Source organism: Prinia subflava, chromosome 2 (assembly GCF_021018805.1).
Source record: "Prinia subflava isolate CZ2003 ecotype Zambia chromosome 2, Cam_Psub_1.2, whole genome shotgun sequence".
NCBI classification, from domain to species: domain Eukaryota; kingdom Metazoa; phylum Chordata; class Aves; order Passeriformes; family Cisticolidae; genus Prinia; species Prinia subflava.
In genome coordinates, this window is record NC_086248.1 from 99173360 (window position 1) to 99195000 (window position 21641).

General features: G+C 43.8%; 2 protein-coding genes across 3 annotated transcripts in view; one reads left to right on the forward strand and one right to left on the reverse strand.

The window, feature by feature from the left end:
* Positions 1 to 283: 283 nt before the first annotated feature.
* MSH6 (mutS homolog 6) lies at positions 284 to 14604 on the forward strand. Its single transcript, XM_063391193.1, has 10 exons — positions 284 to 611; positions 2028 to 2230; positions 4713 to 4885; positions 6048 to 8586; positions 9882 to 10147; positions 10707 to 10824; positions 12972 to 13061; positions 13602 to 13756; positions 13901 to 14100; positions 14448 to 14604. The coding sequence occupies exons 1-10, from the start codon at positions 343 to 345 to the stop codon at positions 14527 to 14529; spliced, it is 4095 nt and encodes a 1364-aa protein (XP_063247263.1). The 5' UTR covers positions 284 to 342; the 3' UTR covers positions 14530 to 14604.
* FBXO11 (F-box protein 11) overlaps positions 14571 to 21641 on the reverse strand; it is a 68837-nt gene continuing 61766 nt past the window's right edge. For both annotated transcript variants that reach the window (XM_063391195.1, XM_063391194.1), the window contains exons 15-23: positions 21089 to 21211; positions 20901 to 20986; positions 20429 to 20505; positions 20173 to 20316; positions 19147 to 19257; positions 17862 to 17969; positions 16505 to 16613; positions 15985 to 16083; positions 14571 to 15907 (exon numbers count right to left, since the gene is read on the reverse strand). In XM_063391195.1, the coding sequence (XP_063247265.1) occupies positions 15778 to 15907; positions 15985 to 16083; positions 16505 to 16613; positions 17862 to 17969; positions 19147 to 19257; positions 20173 to 20316; positions 20429 to 20505; positions 20901 to 20986; positions 21089 to 21211 (987 nt within the window). In that variant the 3' untranslated portion in view covers positions 14571 to 15777. The remainder of the gene's footprint in view (positions 15908 to 15984; positions 16084 to 16504; positions 16614 to 17861; positions 17970 to 19146; positions 19258 to 20172; positions 20317 to 20428; positions 20506 to 20900; positions 20987 to 21088; positions 21212 to 21641) is intronic.

Below are 21641 nucleotides of genomic sequence, written 5' to 3' on the forward strand. Positions count from 1 at the left end.
CGACGTAATTCTACCCACAAGAAATTTGTCTCTGTAACACCTGGACGTCACTCAGGGATTGCTTTTTAGCTGCTGCTTCAAAGGACTTAACTCCTTTCCTGTTGGTTAGACTTGAAAGCATGCTAAGATCAGACATCACAGAGCGTCCCTTCTCACGGGAATTTGTCGATGTTCCCCGTTTTGCACCAGCAGTGCCAGCAGGGACAGACGGGCTGGGCCGGCCGGAGCCCGTCCCGCAGCGTTTCCCGCCAGCGCTGAGGGCGGGGCGCCGCCGGGGCGGGGCCAGGCGCGCACTTGGCGCGGGTTTGGCGCGCAAGGCGGCGCGCGCTTCCCGCCGCGGCCATGTCTCGGCAGAGCACCCTGCTCCGCTTCTTCTCCAAGGCCGCGCCGCCGCCGGCCGGCGCCGAGCGCCGCACCGAGCGCCGTACCGAGCCCCGCGCCGAACCCCGCACCGAACCCCGCTCCGAGCCCCGCACCGAGCTCCGCCGCCGCGCCTCGGGGGAGCGGAATGGCCTCCAGGCCGCCGGCAGCCCCCCGGGCCGGGCGGGCCGAGCGGCGGCGCGGCGCGGCGAGAAGGGCGCGGGGGGCGGCGCGGCCGCCAAGGCCGCCAGGTACCGGCGGGGACGGGGGAGGCCGCGGAGCGCGGCCCGCGGGAGGGGAGGCGGGACGGAGATGCAGCCGCCGGCGGTCGGAGCGGGACACTCGGGTGTCCGTGTCCTTGTCCCCGCGTCGCTGCCCCAGCCCCCGCCGTTCCCGGGCTGTAGTGCCCGGCCGGGCCCGCAGGGCTGGCCCGCAGCGGCCTGTGCTCCGGGCGGGCGGGACGGGGGGACACCTGCGGGGACCGGGGCGTGCGGTCGCGTTTTGCTGTTTGGAAGTAGTGTTGCACTCGTGTTTTAAATCTGCTTTCCGTGCTGTATCATAGAATGACACAGTGGTCAGGCTGGAAGGAACCACCGTGGGGCATCTGGCCCCCCTCCGTGCTCGAGCAGGGTCATCCCAGAGCACGTGGCACAGGATTGTACTCAGACAGTTTTGAACATCTCCAGTGAGGGAGACTCCACCTCTCCGGACGATCAGTTCCAGGGCGCAGTCACACACACAGTCGAGAAGTTCTTCCTTGTGGTCTGGTGGAACTTTCTTCTACCCTTTTTCTCTTGTTCTAGTGCTTGGTACCGCCAAGGGTACCAAGTTCTCGAGGCTGAGCAGGCCCCCCTCCCTCAGCCTTTCCTCTTAAGAGAGATGCTCCATTCCCATAATCGTCGTGGTTGCCCTCTGCTGGACCCGCTCCAGGAGCTCCCTGTCTCTCTTTTGCTGAGCACCGTGATGGCAAAGTGTCCCACATGTCACTGGTTGTTGGGCCACAGCCTGCAGGAGTGTCCCAGCTGTCATCTGTGGAAGTGTGGCAGTGGCTGGGGTGAGATCTATGGGAAGGAGGAGGGAGCAAATAAAAGCTGTGTCAGGTGCTTTGCAGTGCAGGTGGAGTTTTTTATTTATTCATTTTTTGTAGCCTGGGGTTTTAAGTCTTACTCTTTTCCTTAGGTGCCTGGTTGAAAATTAGTTTCTACAGGATAAGGGCATGTAGTGACAGGACGAGGGGGAATGGTTTCAAACTGAAACAGAGTAAGTCTAATTAGATATTAGGAAGAAATTCTTCACTCTGAGAGTGGTGAGGCATTGGCACAGGTTGCCCAGAGAAGCTGGGGATGTTCCATCCCTGGAAGTGTTCAACGCCAGGTTGGATGGCGCTTTGAGCGTCCTGGTCTAGTGGAAGGTGTCCCACCCTGCCCTGACAGATAAATCTCTGTCTCTGTGGGGATCTGTCTGAACTTGGAGGAGCAAACCAAAAAAGTTGAAGAGAAGTGTTGGTGGTGGTATGGAAGAACTACGTAATCCAGGTTGTACCCCCTGGGAGGCTTCCAAAGACCATAAAAGGGCAAAATTCTCAGCAGCAGTATGCAGTAACATTTGTGAAGAGAGCTGTTCCAAATGTCAGTGTTCCGTAAATGACACATTTGTTGTCTCTGCAGTGTCTCCTGTGAGTATTCTCCCGGGGACCTGGTGTGGGCCAAGATGGAAGGTTATCCCTGGTGGCCGTGTCTCATATACAACCACCCCACCGAAAGAACAATAGTCAGAGGAAAAGGAAAATCCACTCGTATCCACGTGCAGTTCTTTGATGACAGCCCTACAAGGGGTTGGGTCAGTGTTAGATTCCTGAAGCCATATAAAGGTAAGAGATAGAAGCAAAACTGTTTGGAATGGAAATATGCCACTTGTTTTGGAATTACAGGCTTGTAATACAGGATATATTATTCTCAATAGAGAAAGAGCAGCAAAACCAAGAGTAGAATTGAGCATGTTTTGTGCTTTGTAAGTGACAAATTTTTGATGGTTACAGGTACACTTGTGTTTATACAGTTCTTGAAACATAAAACACTAAGCCCTTTCGTTTATTAGATTAGAACAACTAATTAAGCAAACTTAAAAGCTTAGATGGTTAAATGTTTTGAGACATTAGAGACATTTCCTTTATTTTCCCCATCAGTATAAAAATTATGTAAAAGATAAATCCAGTATTTCCACTTCTTGCCCTGAAATCCTTAAAATATTAGGAATGTCAAACCCAGTTTTTAAGCAGCTCTTTAGAAACTGCAGTATGTCCAGAATTAAAAGGCTGGGCCCAGAATATCGGGTAAATAAAATGAATTCTGCTGCACTGTTTCTTAGCAGTACAGCAGTTTTGCAAATAGACTGTATAATTTGAGAATTGAGCGTTGGTGAGGGCAGTGCTTGTAGTTACAGATCAGAGTTGGTGTTTGTGATACTGAAGAAATGACTTGTGAACTAACTAGTGAAAATCAAATGTAATCAAGAGTTAACATTTTGCATAATAAATCTCACCTTTTTAATAATCATAATCAGTTTTCCCCCTTTATTCATAATTTTACTCTTACTGAAAATGAAATCATTGGCTGTAAAGTGTCATGTATAAATAATATTGCTGTAAACTGTCTTGTTAGTCAATCAAATACTTGATATGTAATACAGTATTTCTGATGCCGTGTAGGATTTTCTTGTGTCACTGAAAAAACCTGAATTTAAACAGTTTCTTCCTTTTTACAAGTCAGAGTTCCATCTCATGTGATCATGTAGTAACTTTTTGTCTCCTCTATACTTCAGCCATGGGTTTAAATTAAAACGGTAATGTTATTGCCATGAGTGTTAGCATAATTTAATGCAAGTAAATTGGTCCATGGTTACCCGTGTCTTTCCCAGAAGTATTTGAAAACAATCAAAGTATTTTAAGAGCTTGCAGTTGCACTTAGAAGTAAATATTTATTAGGGGAATTAATCTGTTTACCAAAAGAAAGTCACCTCAAAGAAGTTTAAGCACAGATACACAGATCAATCACAGGAAAAGCATTGAATGCAGAACAGAGTAAAAATATTTAAAATACTTGGTTTGCTTTAAATTCAAAAAGCATCTTTATATACAAAGGAAGAGTGTTAGAGTGTTTGGGTAAGAAAATGGAGATGTTTTTTGGGTTGTGTTATTTTTTGTACCTGAGTAAATGCAGACAGCACAGGGCCAGACCTGTAACAGGTGGGCATGGAGAAGTGGAGGGGCATAGCAGTTGGTTAAGTGAATAAGCAGGTGTTGCACACTTGAGGGTGCAACTCAATTATATGAGAAGATTTTTCTCCTGACGTTGTTCAGTTGCATTTAATACTAATGCAAAATATTTTTAGACTGCATGTGGAAAGCTAAAAGGAAGATCTGCTTGTTAAAGTGTTGCCTTTGTGCTGTAGCAGCAGCTACTTGTAACTCCCTGCTTTGCTACTGCAAACCGGGAGTTGATTGTGAGTAAGAGTTTTGTTTGAGTTGTTTCGGGGGTATTTGGCCTCTTCCAAGTCTGCTGCCTTTGTCCACCACTGGTTTAGAGCTGAAGCTTCAGTCAGTAGTGGTGGGTGATGGGATTCCCAAGAGCAGGCAAAAGGACCTGAGATCAGTGTGTGGCTTTGTGTTTGTGCTGTGCAGGTGGTGGCAGGAGGAGCTGTGCTGCGTGGGGGTGTGCAGGAGGATGAGGGAATGGTGCAGTTATTAATAGCAGGCTTTGTTTGTGGCCCTGCAGTGTCGGGCTGAGTGGCCAGCGTGATTGGCCACCAGCTAATCTGGCTAGTGGGCTGGGTGCCTGGCTGCGCTTGGAGCTGCAGTTTGGAGGCCAGCAGAGCTTTGAGGTCTGTGCCATAGGTCTGTGCCTAGACAGTGAAGATAACTCTGGCTGAACTTACCTGTCATTGCTAAAACAGCCCTGTGGTCTCGGTCAGGTCTGTCTGCTGCACTGCCAGCATGAAGTGTTAAATTCAGTACTAACTACAGTCAGTGTGAGGGTGTTCAGAGCTCAGATTAGGAGTGCTCACGTGCTAATGAGTTACAGAAATAGAAGCAATTCTTCAAGCAATTCTTCAAGTGTTCACGTAGGTTGGCGTTTCATTTGTGAGTGTATATACTTTCCCCAGGGGTAGTTTATCAGGCTGAAGGAGTGATAGGTTGCTGTATTTAAGATATGGTGGGAATGAGTGGTAGCAGCACAGAAGTTTAGTTACATGAATATGAATGTTAGTTGCCTGAAAACATTTAAAAGTGAATTACGAACACTGGCTAAATGCTAGGCTGGCATCAGTTCCTTACAAATCTGGTTTTTTTACAGGTTCATCAGATGGGGAGACTATGAAGGGAGGTATGTTTTACAGCACAAAGCCTGAAATTAAAAGAGCCATGGTGATGGCAGACAATGCCATGAGCAAAGATAAAACCAAGAGGCTTGAACTGGCAGTATGCAATGAACCTTCAGACACAGAGGAGGAAGAGGAAGAAAGGGAGGTAAAATGTTTCTTAATTGCTGTAATTTACAGAAATATTGCTAGAACTTAAAAGCTGTGACTTGGAACTAAGCATGGAATATCCTGCAATTCTCTGGTACAGTAATCACAGCTTTTCTCATTAATCTTGCAGACCTATGTATCCATATGTCTTTTTTTATACTGCTTCTGTGTTGTCAGGTCATATGCTGGTCTCTCATCTTTTCTAGTTGGAAAGACAAGTCTCTTTGGTGTTCTGTATGGTAAGGAGTGACCTCAGAATCTACTTGACTTCTCTGAATCTCTTCACTCATCACTCCCTGGTGACCTACTTTTTCACTCAGAAATGCTTTTTCTGGTGCATCACTTTATCTTCTCTATCTGCTATTCATAGTCCAGGTTGCTCAAAGTTTGATGTGGAGTTTGAGTGTGTCTTAATGCATAAATTTCTAGGTTTTTGACTTATTCATCTAAGGCATTAAATTGAATTTTTGGAGCCCACCCTCATCTTGTGGAGTAGCACTAAAGTACCAGTTCTTGCACCATTAACACCAGTCTTGCTGGAGTAACTAAAAAGGAATGTTTTATTGTATTGTATTCATGTATGTTGTGTTGATTCAGCTACCATTTCAGTAGCACCATATGCCTTGGAATAGATTTCTTTGGAGAGGAATGGTATTTCTTTGGAGAGGAAACTGTCAGTGGTTTCCCTTAGCTCCTCATCAGCTCAGTCTCCAGTGTGACAGTGCCCTGAGGGACAGGTGCCACTCCAGGCATTGTGTTATGTGCAGTGGCACTTTGTGCTCACTGCAGTCCCTCCACTGGTAGTTTTCCATTAAAGTTTGGGGCTGAAAAGGCAAATAATAGAGTTGCTTTTCCTTCTCCTGCACGTGCCATATTCTTTTTTGTGTAGTTTAAATGCTTTGTTCATCAGCATCACATATGCACAGTAACAAATGAGTCTCTAAAGAACACAAATAAGAGTAATCATGCCACTGACTAGTAGCAGTTAGTTTTCCTGAAAAAACCCGAGTTCTGTTAAGGTAGATGGAATTGGCTGTGGCTCTGCTGTCTCTTGCTTGAAGCATCATAGGTACTGCGTTATTTCACATTTTTGCATTTCTTTACGCAGCAGTATACTTGTAGCCAGAATTATCTACAGACAAAATAATTTATTTTTCCAGGAGATGAGTGAAGATGCATCAGGCAACAGTGAAGACTGCAATAGTGAGGAGGATGTGAAAAGCAAAAAGCGAGTGATGAGCAGGGAAAGAGCTGTAAAAGCCAAGAGAAGGAGAGTGTTGGATTCTGATAGTGACCACGATGGCTCTGATGTGGAGTTCAAGCCTGATGGGAAAGAAGCAGCAAGCAGTGAGGAAGCCAGTAGTGGGGTGGATGAAAATGAGTCTTCTGACACAGAGTCAGAGAGTGTTGCAGAGAGCCCCATAAAAGTCCCTTCTAAAAGAAAGAGAAGTGAAGTGAAAAAGCCTGCTAAAAGGACTAGCTTGGGAAATGAATGTTCTGAAACACCCAAAAGAGCAGCAACAGTCTCTTCAGAAGCCAAGTCTAAGCTGACATCATTTGCAGCACCTGAAAGTTTTGACTCTCAAGCAAATGCTTGCAGTGGAGGCACTGGTGGCTTCTCAGTGTGGGAACATGAAAAGCTTGACTGGCTGCAGGAAGGGAAGAGGAGAGATGCGCACAGGAGGCGTCAGGGTGACCCTGATTACGACCCCTGTACTCTGTATGTGCCTGAGGATTATCTCAACAAGTGCACGCCGGGCGTGAGGAGGTGGTGGCAGCTCAAAAGCCAAAACTTCGATGCTGTGATTTGCTACAAGGTTGGAAAGTTCTATGAGTTGTATCACATGGACGCAGTCACTGGTGTGAATGAGTTGGGCCTGATCTTTATGAAGGGCACCTGGGCCCACTCAGGTTTTCCAGAAATCGCGTTTGGCCGATTCTCTGACGTCCTGGTGCAGAAGGGCTACAAGGTGGCGCGCGTGGAGCAGACGGAAACGCCTGAAATGATGGAAGCGCGCTGCAAGTCAGTGGGCCACTCCGGCAGGTATGACAAGGTGATGCGCCGGGAGATCTGCAGGATCATCACCAAGGGAACCCAGACCTACAGCGTCATGGACTGCGACCCCTCCGAGAACCACAGCAAGTTCCTGCTGTGCGTGAAGGAGAAGGGCGACTCGGCCGGGACGCGCCTGTACGGGGTCTGCTTTGTCGACACCTCCGTGGGGAAGTTCCACGTTGGCCAGTTCCCAGACGACCGCCACTGCTCCAGGTTTAGGACTTTGGTAGCTCATTACACCCCTGTGCAGGTGCTGTTTGAGAAGGGGAACCTGTCTGTGGACACGCAGAAGATACTGAAGGGCTCACTTGTTTCTTGCATTCAAGAAGGGCTGATCTCAGGTTCCCAGTTCTGGAATGCATCTAAAACACTAAAAGTCCTTCTTGAGGAAGGATATTTCAAGGAGAAGGAGAATTCTGAAAATGGTTGTTCTCTGCCTTCTGTAATCAAATCTCTGACTTCAGAGAGTGACTCCCTGGGATTAACTCCTGGGGAAAACAGTGAATTAGCTTTGTCAGCTCTTGGGGCATGTGTCTTCTATCTTAAAAAATGTCTGATTGATCAAGAGCTGTTATCACAGGCAAACTTTGAGGAATATGTCCCTGTGGATATTGCTACTGCAAAAACCGTGAGTTCAGGTAGTTTGTTTGCCAGAACTGGCCAGCGGATGGTGCTGGATGGAGTCACCCTGATGAACTTGGAAGTCCTGCAGAATGGAACCAATGGAACCACAGAAGGTACTCTGTTGGAAAGGATTGATTCTTGTTGTACACCATTCGGGAAGCGACTCCTGAAACAGTGGCTCTGCGCTCCGCTTTGTAATCCTAAATCCATCAATGATCGTTTGGATGCTGTTGAGGACCTCCTGGAAGTGCCAGATAAAATGTCTGAAGTCAGTGAGCACCTCAAGAAACTGCCTGACCTTGAAAGACTGCTCAGCAAAATTCACAGCATCGGGTCACCACTCAAAAGTCAGAACCATCCTGACAGCAGGGCTGTCTTCTATGAAGAACTCAAATACAGCAAAAAAAAAATCTCTGACTTTCTGTCTGCCCTGGAGGGATTCAAAGTAATGAATGAAATTGTTGAATTCATGGAGGAGATTGCCAGTGACTTCAAATCCAGCATCCTGAAGCAGCTGGTCACCCGCAAAGCCATAAATCCCGACGGCCGCTTCCCAGACCTGAGTGCAGAGCTCACAAGGTGGGACACTGCCTTTGATCACAACCAGGCTCGGAAGACAGGAGTGATTACCCCAAAGGCAGGTTTTGATGCCGATTATGATGAAGCACTGGAGGATATCAGAGCTCTCCAGGAAGATCTTCGGAAGTACCTGGATAAGCAACGCAAGCTCCTTGGGTTCAAATCCGTGCAGTACTGGGGGACAGGCAAGAACCGGTACCAGCTGGAAATCCCAGAAAGTGCCATATCCCGTAACCTGCCCGAGGAGTACGAGCTGAGGTCGAGCAGGAAGGGATACAAGCGCTACTGGACCAAGGAGATCGAGAAGATGCTTGCTGCGATGGTGAGCGCCGAGGAGCGCCGCGACGCCGCCCTCAAGGACTGCATGAGGCGCCTCTTCTACAACTTCGACCAGAACAGCAAGGACTGGCAGACAGCTGTGGAGTGCATTGCTGTGCTTGGTAAGAGCTCTGCCTCCTTCTGACACACAGTAAAACTACCCCTGTGGTGATGAAATCTGATCTGGGGAAGCTTGTTGCCAGCTCTTGCCATTTGAAAGCTCTTGATTGTGGTAACAGCGTTGATAATTAAGTGATTCCCTGTTTCCTTGCTGTCGCTAAATAGCAGGACAGTTGCTGGGCCTTGCAATGTTTGCAAACTCTTTCTCCATTCCTGTTGTGTGGTTGTAAATCTGCAGTCAAGTGTTTATCCCAGTTCAGTGTAGCCTGATGGGCCTCACTGCTTCCAGAGCCTTGTGTGGATTTGTAGCTTCTTATTAAATGGAGGTGTAAAAATATAGCCTGCTGGTGAGCTTCCTTCTATCTGAGCAGGATACTTTCTGGGCATCCTTTAAAAATTAAACTGCTCAGTGTCAAGCCTTGAAGAAGGTAGTCTGCTAAAAAGGCTTCTCCAAATCTTCCTTAAATTTCTGAGATAGAACAATCTCCTATATTCCCATCTTAGGACTGGCGTACTTCTGTCCTGTGGATTTTCTGCTAAGATGAGGCGCTCTGGGATGTCTTTGTTCCAGGGAAAAATGAAAGCACTCTCTGAATGCCACTAGAGCAGAAAAGGGAGGGCAGGCAGGGAGTGTTGGCTGGGAATGGATTTGCTGGGAGAGCTGGGAAACAGTCACATCAGCTACACCACAGCCCAGGGCAAGTGCTGAATTGGTTCTCAGCAGAGAGCAATTCAGTGTCCAGGCTCAGCTGTAATGTGTGTACATAAAGCCTCTAAAATCATCAAACAGTCTCATTGTGTAGGTGATTGGCTTTTAGAACCTCAGGGCTCAGCTAACTGAGGGGTCTTGTGCTGCTGTTTCCTGCTGGACCAACAAGAGTTTTAATATTTATACCGTTTTCCTCTGGCAACTTTCAAGCAGAATTAGGATTCTTCACAAAGTAATTCACTGTCACAGAACCTGATTTCCTCCTTACTTGTTCTAAAAAACAATGCAAGAAAATAGTATTTTATACATGTACTTTTGAAATGAAGTGATGTGGATTTAAAGACTTTTAAACTTAAAAAACTATAGGGGAGCATTTTTATCTGTAGAAATCAGGAAGGAATGAGGAAAGATACTAAATATTCCCACCTTTTATTTGTTCTGGAGTTCTTCTTGGGTGTTTCCCTTATGAGGAAAATGGAATAAAATAGAAAATTGTTTCTACAAAGTTGCTATTCAATGATTTAATGAATTTCAGTGTATGAAGAAATTTGAAAGTGTGGCTGACTGGAATTTCTCTTAACTTTCTAGATGTCTTGATGTCCCTTGCTCGCTACAGTCAAAGTGGGGATGGACCTCTGTGCCGACCTGTAATCCTGCTGCCTATGGATAATGCTGCTCCCTTCCTGGAACTTAGAAATTCCCGCCATCCGTGCATCACAAAAACTTTCTTTGGGGATGATTTTATTCCCAATGACATCGTGATAGGCATCAAGGATGAAGGCAGCAGCAGTGAGGCCTCCTGTGTGTTGGTAACTGGCCCAAACATGGGTGGCAAATCTACGCTCATGAGACAGGTGATGGTCACATGTTCCAGGGTACCTCTGGGGCTTGGGTGAGCGAATTACAGGGCCTGGCTGTCATGGGTGTCACAGGGTCCCAGAAGTCATGGGCTCCCAGAAGTGCGGCCTGCAGGGTGTGCAGCAATTGCACAGATAATGCCCATGATCAGACAGATTTTCTACTTTAGGCAGGGATGAGTTTTATTTGTCCTAGGAGAGGTGGCTGGGAAAAAGTGATAGAGTACCATTTATCTTTTTCAAGTGAATTGCCCAGGACCTGGCATCGGTTGGCAAAAGATGCTTCTGCAGGTTGAACAAGATGAAACTAGATATCAGCAGGGAGGTTGCTCTATAAACACTGCTTGCTGTGATAATTTGTGTTTTGAAGGCTTTCAGAGTAGTTCAGTCCTGCCAGAGATGATGCTGCTGCAGCCTGGAGCTGCTAAAGCAGCAGGAAGCTTTATGTACTCCAGCCCTTGTTTTAGGGGAAACACAGCTTCTTGCCCTCATTGTGTGCGCGGAACTGAAGCTGCAAGCGCTAGTGCACATGCCAGTGTCCCTGTTTTGTGTGCAGGCTGGTCTCCTGGTGGTCATGGCCCAGCTGGGGTGCTACGTGCCTGCGGAAGCCTGCAGGCTCACGCCCATCGACCGCGTGTTCACGCGGCTCGGCGCCTCCGACAGGATCATGGCCGGTGAGTGTCCGACACACGGCTGCACACAGGGCTCCGGCACCAACTTTCTGCTCTTGCTTCGAGTGGCAAGTTGGAAAGGAGACAGTATTTTGCAGGGAGAGTGGGGCACTCTTATCTTGTTGTTCAGAGTGGAGACAGGATTGTACTTAGGCTTTATTTTCTTCATGTGTCTGTCCATTTGATTTTTTGACAGACTCACGGAATCACTTTTCATATTAAAAGCCTAACTCCCAGCTGGATGCAAATCTGAGGAATATAATTTTGTAGAATTGATTGTATTCTACTCTCATTGATACCTTTTTCTAAGTATTCTGAAATAGGACAATGATGTTGGGGCAGCTGTTGCACAGTTGTTGTTTTTGTACCTTCTTGCAAGGACTATAGAAGTCCCTTGTTTCAATCAGAATGTCTTATATTTGAAATCTGATTTCTTCTGATGAGGAAGAGAGGCAGATGTCCTTGGAAGCAGTAGTTGACAGTTCTTGGAGTATTTTGTTCCTTTAATGGAGAGGAAGACACAAGTGGAAGATGACACAACAAGTGTAATGGTAAAGTCTGCCAGTGATGATGGGCAAAGTGCCACTGGGCTAGAAAAATAAAATGATTGTTGTGGCAAGAATGGTATCGCTGCTCATTTAAGGAGGGCATAGATTTTCTGTGATCTCTCTGCTGAAAAATGTGGGTCAGTGAATATGAAAGGAGTTAAGCCCCCTGAACTTGTTGCACAGAAGGAATTTGGAAATGAATCATTTTGAGTTCTTAATTAAAAAAAATATTTACACTTCCCCAAATCAAGGCCTTCTTTTCCACAGCTAGAGAATGTTATTAAGGCTTTCTTTGCCCAGCTTGTCTCCATTTTGTTTCAGTACAAGAAAGAATCAAAAGTATGGAAGAATACTGAAGTGCTTATGGTAGAGATGAGAAGGGCCCCTCCTTCATGAGAGATGGTCTAGCAAAACGTAGCATTTTCAATGTTTTTTTTCAGTTAACTGAGAACTATACTTCTGATTTGACATTTTGCATTGTGAGAGTAAACACTGCTCAGAACGAGCTTTGAAATCTGTTCCTAATGCATTTGTTTGCACACTGTGTAGACAGGAAAGCACAGCAAAAGTTGTTCCACGGCAGTCACTTTGTAATGGATGTCAGGGACTTTTATGAAGTTAATTCTTCAGTAATACAATTTTAGGGCTTTATGTTCTGAAGAGAATAAATGGTTACTCTTAAATATTTTTAAAATGTATTAAATCCTGGTAATGTCTTTAAATAAATGCAGAAAATGAGGATTGGTGGACACTGCTTAATAATTCGTATGAGAAAACTTATGTTAGAGCAAAGCAGTGCTCATGCAGCATGAGTACGAAAAATAAATGCTTGCCTTTAATGGAATAAATTGCATTAATTGCTGCTACTTGTGATTATTTGTAAGGATCCCCACAAAGAACAAGTAAATCCTGACTTTGTAAGTGTGGCTTTAGCATGAGAAAGGGTGTGAATAATTGCGTACTTCTGCTCATAATCTGCTAAAACCAATTTCAGGTGTAAATTTCAGGCCTTGTATTATCTGGGTTGCTGAAACTCCCATGAGATGCTTGAGCCTTAGCAGCAGAATATTGCTTTTGTCGTTCTTCATTCAAGGAGAACGTGTAAAAATAAAGCCTTTGTTATCCAAATAGTTCCCTCATGACATCACAACCCAACCAGTAATTCCAGTCTCTCAGTCTTTGATCTTCAGCTTGTTTTTTTACTGGAAAGCCACACACCTTCAGCCTGTCCTGTGCATTTAGAGCAAGAAAGGAACAAAAATTCTCCCTATCTTGTAGCCCTCGTGCCCCTCTGTGTCCGGCTGTTACTTTTGACTGGTGCTATTAAAAGTAAGCAGGTGTGTTGGCCTGAAAACCTAATTAATTGTGTTTGTGCCTCTACCTGTTCTCTAAAGGAACCAAAACTTGTTTTTTCTGGTGACTGGGAAGCTGCTGTTTTCACACTGGGAAAAAAGTGTCATGTTTTTGTTCACCCTCATTTTGCTACTGAGTTTCACTTTAGCTTAACGCAGATTCTAGTGCAGATTAAATGAGGTTTTAGTTGTGGTTCTCAGATCTTTTACTACTTCATGGCCTTTTTTTTTTTTGTCATTTCCTTTAAAGGTGAAAGTACCTTCTTTGTTGAACTGAGTGAGACTTCCAGCATTCTGCAGCATGCAACAGAGCATTCCCTTGTTCTCGTGGATGAACTGGGTAATTAGACTATTTTGCATTAGATGGAAGCTAAATCTGAGGGATGATAGACTGGCTGCAAAGTTTTTGGGTTGTCTGAACGGCAGCCAAGCATACAGGGCCACTTTCATCATAATGCTGTTGGTGTTTGACTGTTGTCTCAGCTTCTCTAACATGGGACACATATTTAGTGCTCTGGGAACTCATCACCACCTCCCACCCCCAGTCATTATGACCTTATTTCCAGCTGTGGTTTCCTGCTTTTACTTTGCATAATTACTTGCAGCAAACCTCAGGAGAGCAGAGACATCTTTTTTCTGCAGTGCAGAAGAGGGTGATTGTTACGGGGCCAATACTCAGGTCACTTCCCAGAGATGGCTTTCACCCCTCACTGCTGTTTGTCTTGCGCACAGCGGAGAGGGGAAAAAACAAACACTACAAAAGCAGTGCTGCGTTTGTCTTTAGGGTGTCTGTCTCACCAGCAGCATGTGAACCATGGATTGACCTGAATGTGCCTCTTGTATTCCCGAGTGTGCCAATGCTGTCCCGTTGTGTCCCCAGGCAGAGGCACGGCCACGTTCGACGGAACAGCCATAGCGAGCGCGGTGGTGAAGGAGCTGGCGGAGAGGATCCGGTGCCGGACACTGTTCTCCACTCACTACCACTCCTTGGTGGAGGACTACTCCCACTGTGGGGCCGTGCGCCTGGGCCACATGGTATGAGTGTGAGCATGGGATTGTTCCTGCTTTTCTGTGCTCTTCTGCCCTGAGAAACAGGCGTTTTGAAAACATGACATGATGTCCCATGTGTTTCTTAGGCTGCAGGTCAATATTGCCAACTCTGTGCTTTGCTCTTCCCAGGCATGCATGGTTGAAAATGAGAGCGAAGATCCAAGCCAGGAAACAATTACGTTCCTGTACAAGTTCATTGAAGGAGCCTGCCCAAAGAGCTATGGCTTCAATGCGGCAAGACTTGCAGATATTCCAGAGGAAGTCATTCAGAAGGGGCACAGAAAAGCCAAAGAGTTTGAAAAAACAACCATCTCATTGAGAATATTTAGGTAAGGCCTTGGGTTTCTGTATCTAAGTTGCAAATTGCTTACAGAAACCCATTCTAGTATATGAGCAGTGGGGCTTTTACTCAGTCACAGCAAGAGGGGCAGTTACAGCTACATCTGTGAACACCAGATGTTCACAGGGAGGGAGGTGCTACGGCAGGGGAGATACAATGAGCAGTATTTTAAGCCTTGGGTCACTGTGCCAGTCTGAATTTGCACACAGAGGTGCTGGGGGGTATCGCTGGCAGCCTTGACACCAGGCCCAGCATCCATGTTTCCTAAAGCTGTTGCAGGAATAGGAATCCTAAGCTCTGCCCCTCAGTGTCAGTAAAGGTGGTTATTTCCCTCAGGTACCTGTGCCAGGTGGTGGATGGAACAACCAGTAACACAGACGCGGTTCGGAAACTCACGGCGATGATCAACCAGCTTTAGGAACTCGCACAGGTTTCTCAAGAAGGTGGGAAAAGACAACATTATGATCTAATAAACTTTATTTTTTAAAAATGACCATTTTTCCATTGTCTTTCCTAGGAAATTAAACCCTTTAATTCATACCTACCCTCTACATAATGGTTATTGAGTACTCCACAATATATTAAGTCTAGATGTTATGGTACATGCATACACTTTCAGGCTGTTGATTACCCACTGTCACCAATACACATAAATGGAAAAAAGCTATGAAACTGTATAGGGCTGTATATATACTTGTCTCAGCTTCATTAGAGCAGGAAATTGCTGTGATTTCCAGCCGGTTATGTAAGTAATGTCCAGACTGTTCAAAAAAAACTATGAACAGAGTAAAGTACAAGACTGTTTTGAGGAGACTTTCTACTGTGTACTTTAAAACATAGTAAAATTTCTTTCACAAAACTTAGTTACATGGGTACTTTGTTTTATAGTGCATTATAGTCTAGGAAGTCTCATTAAAACACTTGCTTTTCTTTCTTTTGTTAGGGTGGTTTGAGTACAGACTATTGCTGGGGCAGGGGAGGAGATTATTCTAACTTCAGAGGACACCAGAAAAATTGCTGGATATAATTTAAGATTAGTGTTTTCTCTTTCATAGAAAGAACGTACATACTGGGACATGAGTACAGTTACAGCAAGTCTAGGTGTGCTAACAAAACAGGACACATTCAAGTACAATAAGATTTTTTGCTTGAAATTAGAAACAAACTACATGAGATTAAAGCATTAAAATCATATTTCTCAATCTGAATAAATGTTAAAAAATCAAAAGAAATGCAGAAGTGCTAGCTCACATTTTTACCATGTTACAAAAGCAATTGGTACCCATGTCCATAAAGGCAGCAACAAAGAATGCTGCTTGTCTACAGAATAGTACTACTGCAAATTGGACTGCGTTTCAATGCTACTTGTAAAAACACCAGCTCTCAGAAGTTGGTATCTGTACAAAATTGCAGCTTATTTTTCTTCACTTCTGTCCCTTCAAAGTCTTTGTTTACACAGTAATGCTAAAACGCCCAGTTCTGTTATCCTGAGTCAACATATTGCCACTTTCTTTTTTGGTAGGTTGAGCTCCATAGTGTCAACACCTCACACATCCGCTTTAATACAGTCTCTTTCTGCAGAAATGGGCAAGTGTAACTTCCTCCAAAAAAAAAGTTTTAATAGTTATGATATTAGAATGGCAGGACTTTCTTTCTGAACAGGAATTCAGTTGTGCTGCAATGTATTAGATTCTATAGGTGGAGCAGAGTCATATAGTGTATCTGTATCGTGCGTAGGCTCTCCGGCGAGCGTACAAGGATTGGACAGTGTTCCAGCACCACAGTCACAGAAAAACCTACAACAGAGAGACAGCTCTTAGTGGCCATTCCCTCCTGCTCTGGGAGCAGCCCCACGCCCTGGCTGGAAACGTACCTATCATGTCTAATGAATTCTACGTCGTGTCCTTGATGGCACTTCTTGATGCAGTTCACACAGATGGCGTTACGGTCTGTGGTGTTGCAGGTGTGACATCTGGGGGGAAAAGCAGCATGTTAGGCAGGAGCCAAAACCTGACCACTTCTCCAGGAAAGTGCTCCAGGAGGTGGGAGGGTCAGAAATGCACTGAAGAAAAAGCGTGCACAGGACTGTAGAGTTTGAGAATTTTACATGAAGTTGCATTTCACAGCACACTTTTTGTTACTTGTGTCACAAACACAGTTGTGCTGTACAAACGCTTGGGCTCAGGTTCACAGAAACAATCTCTTTTGCTCAACCCCAAAGTCAGTTCCAGAAAATGGAACTTGTTAAATCCTCTTCTGTTGCAGCTAAGGCAGAGCTTTACACACATTTGTGTGTTCACTGACAGCCAGCAACTGTTCTGGGGCCTTGCTGGAAGAGAAAGGGGGTTTACTGGAAAGCCTTTTACTGTAGGTGATGGGAAAGAACCGGTTACCTGTAGAAGTCATGCATCGGGTAGCTGGTGTAGCTTGAGATCTTATATAAACACTGGCCTCTACTGACAGCTTTCTCTATGGCATCTTGATTGTTCATTATTTTGTTATCTGTTGGGGGGAAAAAATCCAGGACTAATCACATCTGCATCAATGACTTTTTTCTTTTTTTCCCTTGAGGCATTGAAGCAAAGGGCCCATTAGGAACAGTTATTGTTCTATACCTGCATTTCAGTTCTGGCATTTAAGAATATAAAATCCACAATGCCCACATGGCCAGAGTGCCATGTACTCCTGAAGCAAGTAACACTGTTCCTCTCTGCCCATGTGGCATCAAATACCTAATAGCCTCCATTTAAACACTCTTTTTGAACCCAGCTGTTAATAAATGCTTAGAGACACACAAGCCTTTCTAGCAGATGTTTTCTGCTGAGGAGCCTGAAAACCCAATGTTTGAAAGCCTCTCATTTACTGTAAGGCCTTTTACACATCCCTTAGAAAGAGGAAAAGGATGGCTCTTTCTCCAGGAAGTTTAGGAATAAGGTACTTTCCAACACAATGGAAATGGAAATTAGGTCTGACCAGGACCAGTACTTCAAAGATGTGTCCAAAGCACAGTGAATTTGATAATCCCCTCTATTACTCAACTACCTGATCTTGTCTAGTCCCAAAGTGCACCTCAAAAAGTTTTGCCCACTCCCAGCAGCATCAGAGCACCGAGTGATGCCATCACGAAGCCCAGGTGCAGGGAAGCAGGGAGCCAGAGCTTGTGTTTTAAGAGATGCAAATCATCCACAGAGCAGGCTTTAGCAGCTACAGGCAAGAATGTAAAAACCCTGCAAACTGAACCTTTTTCTTCTTGAATAACCTCCTAGAGCTGTCTAGCATTCAAACCATCATTCCCATACAAAGGAATTTTATGTATGTGAACTGTTCATATTTTCTGAAAAAAAGTGTTTGGGATTGTGAATGTTCATGGTTTTAAATCCTAAAAGCCAAGTGAGGCATGTTTCTTTACTGGGCCCTTGGTTTTGGATAGGTGAGAAAAAGACTTTCCATTGTACTAACTCAGAACTGGAGTGTGAGATGGGCCAAAGATCAGGAAGCAGTTCAGAAGTGATTTTGAGACAGAAGAGCTGATCACAGAGTTTTAATATGACAGCAAAAGCTTAAGTTATCTTTGAATGTGTATGTCTAAAAATCTCAACACAGCTTAATGTGGCTCATTACCTTCAGCTGAAAACTTAGTCACAACTCTGCTTAAGGTGTTAACAGCTGTGAGCCACAAAAGGGAACAATGAACCCAAGACCCACCACCAAACAAGTGACCAAACACAAACCAGGACGACTTGGGCTCACCTTTCATTGTGACATTGACACCAGATGCTAGAAATAAACCTCCGAAGCGGTTGTTGAAAATCTGATTGCCTTCTAATGTTGCAGTCGCATGATTTGTTATTTCAATACCTTTAATGGGTCAGGGGAACAAAGGAGAGAAAAGAAAGTGGCAAAGTTAAATCCCTGGTGGTTGTGCATTTGAACCTCTGTCATCATCTGCAGCTTTATAGAAGCTGTTGGTTGGGTGGTTGGTTGGTTGGGTTTTTTTTTTCAAGCCATCATAAACTCAAGGGGAAGAAAGGAAAATGACAGCTACAAAACTGCACTGTAATTTGTTATAAAACATGTTCAAATGCTGCTGTTGAATCCTTTCAAAGAGCTACAGCTGGCATGCATGGTTTCTGGGAGGAACAACACACTAGTTTATCTGATAATAAAAAGGTACTATGATCATGTTTCTTTTCAAAGGGGCTATGATTTTGGGGTGCTTAGAGCTGTCATCTTCATGTACATTTGAAAGTTCTTGTGCACATACCTTACCCTTTTAAAAATATCTTTTTTAAAATGTTCTCAAGATGGGCACCTAAAATTCATTTCTTTAATTCTTAGCTTTTATCAGTAACCCGTGTCTTCCAAGTCATTTGTCCAGGACTGCTCTTGACAGCAACCTATCCTTCCCCCCCACCACACTGAAACAACACCTTTAGAGGCTCTTCTCAGAAAACTTGCTTCTTCTGAAAGAAAGATGGGAGAGAACTCAAGAATGCAATTTTAGTTGAAATGGAATGGAATGCAAGACGTATGAAACTGTGATGATTAAACAGTAAAATTGCAAAAAATCACTGTTAAACATTCTTCATCTCTTTTGGAGAAAGAAATGCTCGTTTTTACAATTTTTCAACTCGGAAAAGGTTTCTCACTTTGGAGTGAGAAAGTTGAACTTGAGATGCAATTCAAATCTCTTTAAATATGTATTTGCTGTTTCCTAGGTTTTAAAGCAGTGATAAGATATTTGTACCAGCATCCAGCACGTCAACTAAGAGTATGTACTAGACAACTTTACCAACTGCTTCTAAAATAAAATAATGAAAAATATTTCACAAAAAATGACAAGACAGAGCATTTCCCAACATGCTGTAAAATACACCCCGATTACAAATCTGAATTCTCAAATGACTTTTAGAATACTCTGAAGGACATCCCAGTCTCTTTTAAAACATCTAAATACCATGGGGGAAAGAAACTCAAAGTAAACTTTGTGAAGAGCTCACTCCAAGCTTCCAAAATTGATTTAAACAGCACAAACCTGCAGCAAATCCATCGAATATTCGGTTTTTCCGTAGCACAGGGTGGCTATTGGTGCTGATAAGAACACCAGCTTGAGCATTCCTGAAGATATCATTCTCTTCCAGAAGACCTATGACAGACCAACAAATGTTACATTTGAGCTTGGGAGCATTTCCTGACCTGTAATCTTTCTGTGAATTATTTTCAAACAATCTTATGTGTCACAATCCTGTTAGTAACTCCTTTCATTTGGAGAATATGCACCAGTAGCACTGACATCAGTGATACCAGTTTAAAGTAGTTCTCAGTGCATAATTTTGTAAGGGTATTTTTTCAGTATACAGCATGGAATTTGCCATCATAGGCACCACTGCAGAAAACTAAGTCTTTCTGCTTTCCAATTTTTTCTTTAATTTTTCTAGCACTTTTCTCTTCCTGTCTTCTAAAATGAGCAGACTGTCAAAGCCAAGCTTTTTTTTTTTTTTTTTTGTTACAGCACAGGATTACTTTAAAACCCTGAGTTAAAATTAAAGGTCATTTAGAGGAAGTGATTATCTACAGAATATCAGAAGCTGATATCAGGACACATAACAGTCAGGGGATTTCAGACAGGGACCACTTCTGAATTTACAAGTATACAAAAGATTCCTTTAAGATCCGTGGGGTTTTTTCCCCTGAGTCTTGAACACTCTGGCAGAACCTAAACTGCTCAGGTGCATGATTTTGACTACATGACTTGAATTCAACACTGTGTTTCAGTCAAATGGCAAAGGTTACAAAAGCAAATGGGATAAAAGGACTGTCCTAAGCAGCAATCTAAGAGTTATCTTGGTTGAGATTAATTACCTCTCTGCCTCCCACAGATTTCAGTATTACTTATGTAATTAAGGCTAAAAAGCATTAGGGTATATTCGCTATAACTGTTTTATCACTTCAGAAGACAAGAGCTGTGTTTCTAAAGAGCACTTTAAAAAGAACACTGCTGAAACTGAAATTTAACTCTTATCCAGAACATTCAGTGAATAACAGTAAGGGAAAAAGTTACCTCTTCCCCCATTAAATATACAGATGCCTCCATCTCTTCCATCATGGATTTTATTTCTTCTTAGTGTAGGATTACTGTCTGTTTTAATCCATACACCAGCCATTGCATTATCAAAAATTTCATTGTCTTCTATAAATCCAAGCCCTAAAATTGAAGGAAGGGTGGAAAAAAAATCAAAAAAAGTGTAATAAATGAGAAGATAATATAACACCACAGGACACAAACAATTCTGGATGCACATGAAAAACAAACCTACCAGAATTATAGACAAGAATACCACCGTTCTGACCACCCCAGATCTTGTTGCGTCTAATTTTGGGGTTGCTTCCAGTTCTATAGTGAAATGTAAGCAAAGAAGTCATTTAAAAGTCATTAAAAACAGTCATTTATAGCAATTTACTATATCCCAAGGCCAAACATCTCAAACACCTCTAAAGAAGTGCCCCATGGATCTCTTAAAAATATGCTTAAAAATCATAGTAAAATATAGTTCTTTCCAAACATGCAAACATAATTTAGCTCTACAGACTTCAAGGGCCACACATTCCACTCAATACCCAGGCTGTATTTGTGGTAACTTTCTTGTAGGTTAAAGCAGAGAGTATTCAGACATACTGGACTTCAAAAAAGTTGTTTTTATAAACAAAATGACAAGAATAGCTAAAAAGACACAATAGAGCACATAATAAGCCACGTCTGTTTTGGCATAAAATCAGAATAAATGTTACCTTATCTGAACCCCTGAGTACATGTGATTATAGATGTCATTGTCTTCTAACACGCCATGTCCATTGTCATAAAAATAAACTCCAACCTAACACATCAAGAATGATATTATTAGTTCCAAAGCAATGAGGCATAAAACCACAGGACTTTCTTTTCTGTGGCCCCCTTGCAACCACAGAGCAAAACTCACTTGTTTCCCACTGTGTATTCTGTTTCTCCTCAAGACTGGAGTGCTCCCTGTTGTCACCCAGACTCCAGCCAATGTATTGCTGTAAACTTCGTTTTCCTCAATCACACCTTGTCCTTTTTCATGCTAAATACAAGATGGTTTAAGAGTTAAAAAACCTGCTAATCTCCAATACTCTTTTTCCTGCTGTACCCATCCCTCCCACCCCTGGCTTCTTTACTGTAGCAAAGTTATTCCTTTCCATTTGAGTAAGCTTTTTCACTTTTTCTTTTTTAAATAACAGCATATGATGATTTTGAGTATTTGCCATAAAATAAAGAACATCGTACATGTAAATTATTCTGCTTCAAGGCTCTGCAGTGGTATCTGTAAATGTCTGCTGGCTGTTGTAGGAGAGGTGCCTCCCCAGTGCTGTGCACTCACATCAAAGCCCTGGCTCGTGATTCTTAAACCTACACCCAGCTCTGTCCCCCAGATGCCCAAAAACGTGGCGTGGCTCTGAAGGTCACCATCCCCACCACATGTCTGAGCTCAGAGGTCAAACAGTTCTTCTCAG